Source organism: Ochotona curzoniae, unplaced genomic scaffold (assembly GCF_017591425.1).
Source record: "Ochotona curzoniae isolate NIBS_2020 unplaced genomic scaffold, NIBS_Ocur_1.0 scaffold_3171, whole genome shotgun sequence".
Lineage (NCBI taxonomy): Eukaryota > Metazoa > Chordata > Mammalia > Lagomorpha > Ochotonidae > Ochotona > Ochotona curzoniae.
The window spans coordinates 1,022,492-1,035,493 of record NW_024467104.1 but is presented as its reverse complement, the minus strand read 5'-3'; the positions used below and the strand labels follow the sequence as shown (position 1 = coordinate 1,035,493).

General features: G+C 38.8%; 1 protein-coding gene across 1 annotated transcript; it reads right to left on the bottom strand.

Annotated features, from left to right (window-relative positions):
- Positions 1-11,813: 11,813 nt before the first annotated feature.
- Positions 11,814-12,725, bottom strand: LOC121172342 (olfactory receptor 1102-like). The gene has a single exon (XM_041004202.1). The coding sequence runs from the start codon at positions 12,723-12,725 to the stop codon at positions 11,814-11,816; it is 912 nt and encodes a 303-aa protein (XP_040860136.1).
- Positions 12,726-13,002: the final 277 nt, after the last annotated feature.

Below are 13,002 nucleotides of genomic sequence, written 5' to 3'. Positions count from 1 at the left end.
ATATTAAACTCTCAAAAGTTGTAGATTCAAATCTGAATATTTTGTGTGTAATTACCATATAATGAATCATTTTATTTGTGAGAAACTATCATTCCTTAGGCATCAACATTAAGGATTCACTTGTATGGGGCTGGCACTATGGAATGGTAAACTCATTCTCCACCCTGTGGTGCTTGCATCCCATATAGGCACTAATTTGTGTCCCAGCTGTTCCACTCTTTATCCATCCTTCTGTTAATGGCCTGGGAGGGCAGGAGAGTGTGAACCAGGTACTTGGAACCTTGTGCCTATGTGGTAGACATGGAAGAAGCTCCTGGCTACCAGCTTTGAACCAGCTCTCACCCAAATCCAGCTCACACTCAGGCCAACAATTCTATCATTGTCTAGGTCTGTTGCTGCCTAGTCTGCACCTAGTCACAGCTCTCATGGTCACCAGTGGGAACAGTGTCCCAGCAGGGGTCCCCTTGCATCCCCTAACCCCACCAGGTTCATTGATGGCCTGGGTCTTGCCTGTGCTCATGGCTTCTAGTCTAGCATGGCCCATCTCACCTTCACTGATTCTGATCATCCAGCCCCCAGTCCCAGCTTATGCTGTGGGGTACTGTAGCCAATCACACATGGCCATCCCAACAGTCCCAAACCTAATGTGAAATGGAGGGTGTTGCATCTCAACCTGGCCTGGCCTGCACCTCACCTGACTCTTGTACCTAACAGTGGATGCTGCAGACTGACGCAACCTGGCCTGTCCTAAGACCTCACTCACAGGTATACAGATGGGTACAGTAGCCCAGGCTCAGTTCTCATGCTCACTAGCAAGGACAACATCTTAAAAGGGAAGTTCCCCCAAGTTCCCATACAGACCAGCTCCCAGTCATGGATCTTGCACACACTGATGTGTTTGGCTCAACCTAATTTGGCTTACTTCCAGTCCCTACCTTCATCAGCAGGTACAGAGTTCTTTTCAGAGAAGCCCATATCCTTCCTGGCTCTCACTGGTGGGTGCCATAGCCCATCCTTGCTTTGTAGACCCCCAGACCCAACTGTCATGTGGATCAGTGGGTTCCAAAACTTAGTTCAGCCTGTCCCAAACCCTCTCTGGTAGCGTGAGTACCAGTGGATGCTGGAAACCAGCCCGGTTTTGCACATATCCATACCTAGCCCACACACATGATGAGGGATGGTTTAGTCATATCCAGCCTGATCTGGCCCAGTTCCTAGCCTTAGAAGTCATTCCTCATGTGTACCATTTTCCTTCAGCAGATGACCTCCTGCGGATCTCCAGACTCCCTCCCTGATTAATCCATGGCTCCCATGCCCGTGAACATCTGGATCCCCAAGTCTGGTCTTCCAGTGGTGCGGTATGCTGCCCTGCTGACATGCTAGGCTACCTGGGGCCTGTGTACAAGAAAATGTGGATCTTCACACCCCATTTGCTGCCATGCTGGTTTCTACACAATGTTGCTATCTGTCCTCAAAATATATTTTTTAAAAATATTTAAAATACAATAGGGAACTATCCTGGCACACTGGCATAGTTAACACAAATATGGAATTAAACAAGCCTAGAATGCCTAAAAGGTATTAGCTTCTTTTCTCCAAGCAGGGTAACATACAAGGAAACCAAGGTTTTTGTCTATAGCTTGGGACAATACTCCTTTTAAACTATCACTGCAGGGGATACATCTTACCACTCATAAATTCATTGCTTTTATGTTTCAATGATTTATCATGTGACTATGCTATAAAAAATACCCATGAATTCCCTGCCATATTTTTGTTGCATTCTTTTCTCTGCTCATTAAGATCTAACACCAAGAAGAGTACACTGTTCACTAAGGGAGCTGCACTTGGATAGACTCTTTAATGACTTCTCTCTCTAACACTGGCTAATCTTAGAGGCAGGAACAGTTCACTCTTTCATGAAAATAACACAGAGGTTAGATAATCATTGTACACCTTTTAAGGTGGCTCAGTGATTAATAGGGAACTGAAGTTAATGCAAGAGCCGCTACTCTACATTTTAAAATTTATTTTGATTATTTTAAAACTAAATTTATCAGAAGAGAAAGGGTGACTGCTTCCATTAGCTTGTTCACTTCCCCAATTTCAGCAACAAAATTATTCTTGCCCCCAAAAAGCTGGAAACCAATCCAGATCTCTTATGTGAGTGCTCCATGTCCAAAATCATGAGCTGCCTAAGTTTGCATTTACAGGAAGCCGTTTGTGATCCTGGAGCAAGAGAACAAACCCCAGACCCTGATATGAGTTTCAGGCATCTCACATACTATCCAAACATTCACTCAAAGGGGCACTAGTTCAATGAAATCAGCATACAATGCAGAAAACAGACTGCAAGAACAGGTGCTATGGTTTAGCTAGTAAAACCACTGCCTGTGAGCCAGCCTCCACATTGCACTAATACCACACCAATCCAGCCCACTGATAACTAACATATGTGACAAAGCAGTGAAAGCTGGTCCCAGGGCTTGGGTCTCTCCATCCTTGTGGGACATGCAGAGGAAGCTTGTGACTCTTTGCTTTGGAACAGCCCAGCTCCAGCCATTGTGGCCACTGCATACCACAGTCTAAGAACAGGCTACCTAACAAATCCACTCAATGCATTCTCACTTCTTAACATGAGAAATTATGTAAATGCACTCATAAATCATACTATTTTTCAAAATAAGAAGAGAACTATGAAATTCCATAAAACATTTTGTACATGCAGGTTGGTTGTGGATGGTGCATACATTTAAGTGTGTCCAAGACTGCACATACTGAAAGAGAATATTCCTCAAAGTAGTTGAACTTCACAGGACTCCTACTTCTCAAATATTGTGTGTTCATAGATAGAATTTAGTACACAGAAAATAATAGGGACAGAACAAGAAGTAATTCAAATTTTCAGGATTTATTTAATTTTTATTGGGAAGGCAGATTTCTAGTGAAAGCCAGATATATAGAGACAGATCTTCCATCTGTTAACTCACCAAGTGGCCACAACAGCCAGAACTGAACTCAGGATTGAAGCCAGGAGCCGCGAACTTCTTGTGGGTCTTCTCCACATCTCAGGGTCCTAGGGCTTTGGGTCATCTTCACTGCGTTCCCAGACCACAAGCAGGGAGATGGATGGGAAGTGGAGCAGCCGGGAGAGGAACCAGCACCCATGTGGGATTGCAGCGCAGCAAGTTGAAGATTTAGCCACTGAGCCATTGCACCTGGCCTCAAATGATTCATTTTTATTGTAAAAATACAGCACTGAAAAGCAAGGGAAAAAATTAGCTTGCTTCTGCACATCATGTTGCATATTTAGCCTCAAACAGGTAAATTTCACTAGTAGCCAACTCATCCATATATCAAAGAAAAAAATGATATAAAACAATTTCATTTAAGATAATCTTTTGAAGAAAAATGATTCATTCTACATATGAGTAAATCTGGAGATGGATGATTGTGTGATGATAAGAATGTGCATAATTTAAAAAGAAACTGCATAATTATTCTTAAGTGATGATGACCAACATGGATTGAGTTAGTGAATTGATCTCCAGCACTTAACAAATAAACTGTATTCAAAGAACAAACATACAGAAATCCTGAAATATAATTTGTAAATCTTTGACAATTCAAAATGATAAGATACTTAAATATATATGAACATTACGGATGATATAAGCATTAAATATGTCTGTTTAAAGAAATTATCTGTGCAAGTACATATTGGTTAGTGTTAGTTGAAAACGATGTTATAAAGAAATCTAATCAATAAAAACAGCAATATAAGGTTTTTGAAATACAATCAATTTAAATAAAACATCGTGATAAATGTGCATGATGACAATTCCCTCAACCCAGGAATGGTTTCTGGGTGAATTACTTCAACCATAGCATCAGAATGAGCATGACCAAGGGGAGGTTGCAGGACACTCAAGGAAGGGGTTTTGAAAGAGCATCCTCATTGCAATGTATCACATATTCCAAATATTTAATAGTTCAGCAATCCACTATCTTGTAACAAACCTTGTTTTTTTTTTTACACAAACCTATGTGATAAGATTTTGAAACATAATGCCTGCTACTAGTATTGGATTTTGAAGATGAAATAAAGAGGAATGCAGGTTCCAGGTTCACAAGAAGCCATGATGCCACCGCTGCATTAAAGGGATGACACATAGTGTACTTGCAAAATGTCTTATGGGAAAATGAAAAACTAATGTGCCATGAAAATATCAAGAGAAATAGCACAATAATGATAAAATGATGAAAACATAATTCTCTCTTAGATTTCCTTGGGCCTTTCGTTTCTCCCTTAGGACCCCCTGCTATCACCTTGGCTGGAGACTCACACTCTCTCTCTTATACATACTGAAAGAAACAAAACGAAAAAAAGAAAAGCGGAAGAGCGAATAGCAATGGTAACTGTGCTTGCACGTGCTGACGTCCAGCTCTCTGCACTGCTGGCAGCTAAACCGCAAGTGCTTTCCTGGAGGACGACCTAACTGAAGCACCGCCAGAGCTCACGTGTAGCAGAGGGTGGCCATTGTGAGGACCCTGTGTAAAATCTGCTTTCTTCACTGTAGGATTTCAGAACTTTTCAGGCCTAGCGCTGTGGCCTAGCAGCTAACGTCCTTGCCTTGAATGTTCCAGGATCCCATATGGGTGCTGGTTCTACTCCCCACAGCCCCACTTCCCATCCAGCTCCCTGCTTGTGGACTGGCAAAACAGCCAAGAACAGCCCAAAGCCTTGGGACCCTGCCACCCGCGTGGGAGACACAGAAGAGCTCCTTGCTCCTGGCTTTGGATTGGTGCAGCACCAGCTGTTGTGGACACTTGGGGAGTGAATCTTTGGATGGAAGCTATTTCTCTCGGTCTCTCTTCCTCTCTATTTATCTAACTTTGCAATAAAAGTAGATAAATCTTAAAAAAAAAATTTCAAAACTTTCCTTCATATCAAAGTACTGTTATTGAATCTACTAGTATATTAAAATATTATCTTAATAAAAAACTTCAAAATAAAAGAGAAATACATAATTTCAAAATGTGTGATACAAAAGAAAGGGGGTGATCGACATTCCATTGTTGAATGTGGGAAATCTAAGTGTGTCTTTCATCAAAGATGCAGAATAAGAAGGCTCATGTTGCTTGGTTCACAGATATCAGAGTGTTGATTTCCTTTGCAAACAAGCCTAGCACCACATGTTAAATATTTTTGACATTTCTAAGTAGATTAATAAGTAGCTATTTCATTATGTGTATGATTCAGCACATAATACTCATTCAATTTTACTTAAGCCCAATTGATTCTAGTATTTTAAAAGGCTAAATATGAATGAAGGATTTTTTACTTTGAATACTTAAATACTTATACTTGTGAAAAAATAGGTCAAAAGGATGATAATGAATTCTCTCATTTTTATGGCCAACAAAAAAACTACTATAAACGTGGCTTCTGCAAAAGAATTTATCTTTAAGAACTTTGTGATATTCCCAGCTTTTCTTTAAGATTTATTTTGTCTACGTGATATTCCTGGCACTGTTGGCTAATGTCATCAGTTTTCTCATCACAGGAATTGAACAGGGTCCTGAACCTCTGTATTTTAGGGACTGAGTTTGTTGATTTTTTTTTAAGCTGCATGTCAGTTTCCTTGGTACAAACTAGTTTAATAGACAAAAGAATGAAGTATCAAATTTTCCTAAATACATAAAATAATATAGGCAGATATAACATATACATGACTATTAAATAAATATAGATATGTTATATAATTTATTTGATATATAATACATAAATATATTAAATGCATTACACATAAAACATAATTTATATATTTCATCATGTATCTAGATGTGGATTAAATTCACATATACTTTAATTGCACATAATATATACTTAAATTATGTTACATATTATTAGTAAAGATATTTCTAATATATATTTCATTAATGTTAAATACATAAAGATTAAACATTTCAAATATATGTGATACATGTATAACATTATTAACATAGTCCTTGAAACATGGAGAATCCGTTTCCAAATGATTCAAATAAAAAATTTAATGGGGCCCAGCGTGATGGCGCAGTGGTTAAAGTCCTCACCTTGCACGCCCGGGATCCCATCTATCCCGGCGAACCCCGCTTCCCTTCTAGCTCCCTGTCTGTGGCCCGGGAAAGCAGTCGAGGACGGCCCAAAGCTCTGGGACCCTGCATCCCCGTGGGAGACCCAGAAGAGGCTCCTGGCTTCAGACCGGCATAGCATCGGCCGTTGCGCTCACTTGGGGAGTGAATCATCAAATGGAAGATCCTCTTCTCTGTCTCTCCTGGTCTCTGCATATCTGACTCCCCCAAAAACAAATAAATACATTTTTTTAAATGTGCTTTTTCAATAAAAATTTTTTTTAAAAGATTATGAATATTAGGGCCCAGCGCGGTGGCGCAGTGGTTAAGGTCCTCTCCTTGCCCGCCCGGGATCCCATATGGGCGCCGGTTCTATCCCAGCAGCCCCGCTTCCCTTCCAGCTCCCTGCTTGTGGCTCAGAGAAGCAGTCAAGGACAGCCCAAAGCTTTGGGAACCTGCACCCGCGCGGGAGACCTGGAAGAGGCTCCTGGCTTCGGACTGGCATAGCATCGGCCGTTGCGCTCACTTGGGGAGTGAATCATCGGACGGAAGATCTTCCTCTCTGTCTCTCCTCTCTGTATATCCGCCTTTCCAAAAAAAAATAATAAAAATAAATTAAAAAAAAATTTAATGGGAAAACTCTATACATGATGCTATTTTCCAGGGTCTACAGTAACAACTTTCACTAAATTGATAGCTTAAAACAACAGAAATTGGTCTCTCGTAATTGTAAACCACTTGCTAATATCACAGTACTGTTAAGGCGTGACCTCCTCTTTGTGTTTGGGGCAGCTCTTGACATTCCCTGATTTGTTCCAGTTTTTGTATCTTCATGCCATGTTCCTCTCTGTTTCTCTGTTTCTTTTGTCTTGGAGAGTCACTCAGATTCTAAAATCTTATTGTTTTATTTCCTATGTGAACTACTCTGAAGCAGGAATAGTATCATCCAGCCAAGAGAGCCTCTTCTCTGGCTATCAGTTACTTTCTTTTGGCAATCATTGTATTTCATTATGTACAGTTATGTAGTCTGTACAGTGCCTTCTTTTCATTTACCTTTGCCCTTAAGCTTCCTTGTGCTGGAGTATGTACCCAAATTGCAAACTATCACTTAATTTTTAGGCATTATTTTCAAGAAACAGTTAAAATATTTCTACCAATTTTATTTAATAGACCTAGCAATTAATATGGATTTGTGAGTTTCACTTTTATCCTTTCTCATCATTTCTTGGCTTTAATTTTTTTATCATCCACATGCATGTCCTACAAACAGAGGAATACACCCTGTTTCCATTGCATGAGCATGTTTGACCCATTTGATGTCTTCCATGAGATCAATAACTGAGCACTCTCTCAAATTAATGTTTTGCGGAAATTAAAGCATGCCATGATTACTTAGAATAACTTAGATTTTTTCACAGGCTCTTAGCTCAGGTTTCAGAGAAGGTAAAAATGGTTAAAACTGCAAAGCATACTCAAAATAATCACTTTAAATCACATGGCTTATTTAAAGTATAAATAAAAAGAATAATCCTTATTTTCTTAACTTTCCTGTCTGCACTGTTCAATACATAGAGGGTTTTCATACTCGTAATGCTTTTGCTCTTTTTCATCTCTGAACACATCTATGCAGTGCATTTTTTAAAGTATATTGCATAACAAATGACATTTACAGATGCACAGATAAGCAACATTTGTGTTCGTTAGCACATTCATGCCCAATACTAAAATAAAGATGAAACTATTATTAGACTCCAAGTGTCTTCACTGTTCTCCTTTCTCCATTGTTTTTAAACAGGGGAAAGAAAGCTCTGTTGCAATTTGTGGGATATAATTCATGAAATAAACTTTATAGCTAAATATCATATTACAAATCATCTTTGAAATTTTTATACTCTTTCCATACATTAACTTCTATAAATTACAGGAAACAATTAACAATGTGCTTGGCATATTGCACTTTGCATAAAAATATTCAGTTACATCTATGTTGTGGCGAATTTTAGGACTTTACCTATGGTTTGAGAGTAAGAGCTAGAGAAAGATTGAGAGGGAGAGAAAGAGAAAAGGATAAAGAAAGAGACAGAGAGAGAATGTCTCACTGCCTTTTTTACACTCCACATGGCCATAAGAGCCAAAGCTGAGATGTTCTGAAAGTAGGAGTCAGGAGCCAAGAACATCTTCCAGATTTCCCACGTAGGTACAGGTCCACAATTATTTCCCTCTTCTTTTGCTACCTTCCCACATCACCAGGAGATAGCTGGCTTGGAAGTAGAGCATCCAGTACCCTCTCCAGTGCCTTATGGGATACTGGAACAGCAGACATTCTTGTCTCCCAATACAAGACTTCATAAGACCTTCGAGTTATACTTTGCTTATGGATAGTTATCCTGAGCATTTTTCATGTGTTGAAAGGCCACTTGTATTGCATCCTTTGAAACATTTATTCATATATATTGCCTATTAAATAAACTGGATTTGTTTGTTTTGTTAATGAATCTTTGAGTTCCTTGCATACTTTGCTATCAATTATTTTTCAGATGAATAGCTCACATATGTTTTCCCCATTCTGTTTGTTGAGTTTTTTTATTGACACAAAGATATGGTATGTGTTGGCAGTTTTTTTCACTTTGTTTTTTCACAAGAGATTTTAGATCCGCTTGATAAAAAACAAAAAACATAACTTACGTGTTATCCAGCCTACATAGACCAGTAAATGTGGACACACTTTTCATTTCCTTTATTGTCTTTTCAGATATCTATTAAAAATAATATACAATAATATATCTGGTTAAAGATGGACACTTCAGTGCTATCCAATATGGGAAAATATTCTGTAACAGCTGATCATCCAAACTCTACCCTTGGGGCTGACCCTGTGGCAGAGTGTGTTAAACCACTGCCTCAAGGGCTAGGATCCCACCTGAGTGCTGGTTCAAGCTCCAGCTGCTCCACTTCTGATCCGGCTCCCTGCTAGTGCTTGGAGAAGCAGCAAAGGACAATCCAATTTCTTGGGGCCCTGCACTCATGTTGTGGGTCAAGAAGATGCTCCTGATTGTTAGCTTCTGTTTGACCCCACCTCAGGCACTGAGGCCATTTAGGAAGTAAATGAGTGGATGGACATCTCTCTCTCTCTCTCTCTCCCTGTATCTCTCAAGAAGCATAAGTTGGAAACTATCAGGGTCCCTCGTCCGCGAGCAAGACCCCAATACAGTATAGATTCTTTAAAAAGTTTATTGGATAAGACTCTAAGTGTTGTGGCAATGTGAAAGCAGTTACAGTAGTTGTAAGATTTATTGCAGTAAAGCACAAGCAGCCTAGTGCTAGCTAGCCATAGCCTTGAAGCGACAGTGATAGCTCAAGCCTAGCTCTAGCAGCGCAGCTGGTGGAATCTCCTCTTAACTATTTTTTACCCAGACCTTTTTACATTACACAAACCAATCCACATCACGGATCATGTGGTAAGCACACCAATCATGACTTAGGTCACGTAGCTTCCCTGCGTGCTCAGTCCAATCCTCAGTAACTTCCCGAAACCTGTTTACCACCTTTGTGCCACAAAGCAATGGTCAACAAGCGCCATCTCTGAGGTGCGGCTCCACTCTCCACAGAAAACTCATCAGCCACATCATATGTTGATATATTTGGATGTGTGTCCTTGGGCCCTTGGAATTACTTCGGTTAGATAACATCATGAGAATTAGACCCGTATGATGAAGTTACACCTATGTCTGCAGAGATCTGTATCTAGCATTCCCTTGTTCTTTCTCCATGTGTAATTATTTATGAAGAAGGTTCTCACTGTACGTGGTTTCTTGATCTTGGATTTACCATTCTGAAGGACTGTAAACCAAATAGACTTCAGTTCTTTGTGGATATTATCAGTAACAGATATTCTGCTACATAATGAAGAAAAAATAAACTAAACTGTGTGTGAAAGGACATCATCAGGAAAGTGAAAGGAATACCTACAGGATGATAAAACACTTTATTTATGAATATTACATTACATAAACATTGATTACGCATAATATAAGTTAGATGGCTCAACAATGTAAGAGCAAATAATGCATTAAAATAGACAAAACATGTATGATCAGAGTGGTGCTTAAACAGGCTAACCCTTCACCTGCTAGCACCAATACTGCATTTGCATGGTGCTTCTAATCTTGGTCATTCCATTTCCAACTAATAATTTTGTTTAGGACCTGGTTAAGCAGTGGAGAATGGCTGAAGTCCTTGACACCCACAACCACATGGTGAACTGGGAGGAATTTTTTGCTCTTGGCTTCAGTTCCGCTCAGTGACAGTTCAATTTGCAGCTAATTAGGGATTGAGCCTGTGCATAGAAAGTATCTTTGTCTCTCATTCTTTCTACAAATCTGCCCCCAATCAAAATAAAATTTTAAAAAGTAGACAAAATATATTTATCCAAATATATGCAAATGAGCAGAGAGATCGTGACAATTTACACAGCATGATTAGTAATTAGGGAAACTCAAATGATAATAAAATGGAAAATCGCATTTACTAACATTTAAAAATTAGACAAGAACTTAAGCAATCTATGTTCTTTTAAACTGCTGGAAGGAATGTAAAAACATACAATGAATTAGTTACTGTGAGAAACAGTTTTGAGATTCTTCAAAAACATTGCATATAATTTAAATAATCTTCTTTAATTACATTTATAGATATGCAGTCATTGATACTAAAACAGACCGTGCAGTATTTATATATACCTGCAATATTATTTACAAGAGCCAAAAGACAGAATATACTTGAGTGTCCATTAAAAATGATACATAAATTATAGTAAGTGCATCTATTAGACATTTTCCTTAATGAAAGTTGTGAAAGGGTCAATATTTAGCCTAGGAATAAAGATTTTAATCAAGATGATGGCTTTCTCTATTGCAGTGTCTGGGTTAGTCTTAGATCCAGCTCATGCTCTCAGTCTGTTGCTAATACAGAAGCTAAGTGGCAGGAGGCTGATTATCTAGATTGAGTCCTTGACACTCAATTGTTACCAATGGCTGGAGTCCCCAGCTTCGGGCCAACCTTGACTATGCAAGAACTAGAGGAGTACACCAAGCAATAGCTGTTTAAGTAAGATCCAAAACCACATTCATGTGAATTTTAGGGACATTATCCTAAGTAAGAGGAAGCAGGTCATAATAGGTATGACATCATTTCACTTGCCCTTTCTAGAAGAAGGGGGGGGACTGAGAAGAGATGACTTAATTGTGAGTTTGGAGTGGTGACAGAAGATGGATGCAGTAACTACACAAACCAGCATGTACACTACTCACCACTGCACATTTCCTTTCAGATGAATTTATTTATTCATTGAACGTGACTTTTAAAGCAACTAAATCCTTTTAGTAAAAATTGCCTATCTGACATATGGTAATGAATACAGAGAGTACAAATTGAACTATGTTCCTAGATTTGTACTGTGAAGTTCACTATAAATATATGTATGGTAAAATAATTAAAAATAAGTATTTGATCTTTATAATATGAGCTAGTATTCACAAAGCTGTTACCTTTGTTTACCTAAATGTTAGATTCCTTTGTAGTTTAGAAATTTTAACAAATATGTTCTGCTTAAATAGATAAACATAGATTTCACTTGTTTAACTGGTAACACTAAAGTAGAACTGAAGACTGTCCTGCAAATGGAGCTTACATAAGAATCAATTTCTCTTGAGTAGTTTTTTCACTGCCACTTTTACATCTTTGTTTCTCAAACTATAGATAATGGGGTTGAGCATAGGAATCACAATGGTGTAAAATATTGATACTATCATGTCATGATCCAAGCTGTAGCTGGAATTTGGTCTCACATACATGAAAAGGATTGTCCCATGATAAATGGATACCCCAGTTAGGTGAGCACCACACGTAGAGAACACTTTCTGTCTCCCTTCAGCAGAATTCATCCTCAGAATGGCCAACAGAATGAAACCGTAGGAGATTAGAACAATTAGTATAGTAACTACTTCAATAGAGCCTACCAAATAAAATAGCAGAAGCTGGTTTATGTGAGTATCAGAACGTGAAATGGCAAGCAGTGGTGGGATGTCACAGAATACATGACGTACTTCATTGGATCCACAAAATGACAGGTTAAATGTGGCCACAGTGTGGACAGTGGCATGCAAAACACCACCAATGTAGGACACGATGATGAGTGAGACATAGACCTTGGGTGACATACTGACTGAATACAGCAGTGGATTATAGATGGCAACGTAACGATCATAAGCCATAGCAGCCAACAGAAAGCACTCTGTGGTCCCAAATGTAACAAAGAGGAGCATCTGTGTTACACAAGCATTGAGAGAAATGGACTTATTTTCTGCCAAAAAATTGACCAGCATTTTGGGAGTGACAACTGTAGAATAGCAGGCATCCAAGACTGACAAAACACTCAGGAAATAGTACATGGGAGTGTGAAGCCGGGAATCTGCAATGACCAACAAAACCAGTCCTAAATTTCCCAGCAGAGTAAAAAGATAGATTCCTAGAAATATAAAAAATAAGAGGCACTCTAGATCAAAATCATCTGTGAAGCCCTTTAATATAAACACGGAGACTTCAGTCATGTTATTACAGTTATTCCTAAAGGAATCCAAATGTGATAGCATGTTAGTTACCATTTATCAATTCCTGAAGGCATTGACCATTGAATGCAGAGCCCATGAAATTATTTACTCATATTTTGTTTCATGAGGACATTTGGATCTCTTGCCAATAAAGTGATTGAAAATGAACACGTTGGATCCAAATGGATGCATCATTTGCTGCAATAAATTGAAGACAATCTTTTAGTCGTTTGTTGGCTGTAAGATTGTGCTTTAAAATCTTTGTCAACTCAATGTA

What these genes read in the sequence shown, in the direction of transcription:
- LOC121172342 (XM_041004202.1), bottom strand. Translation starts at nt 12,725, where the DNA reads ATGACTGAAGTCTCCGTGTTTATATTAAAGGGCTTCACAGATGATTTT.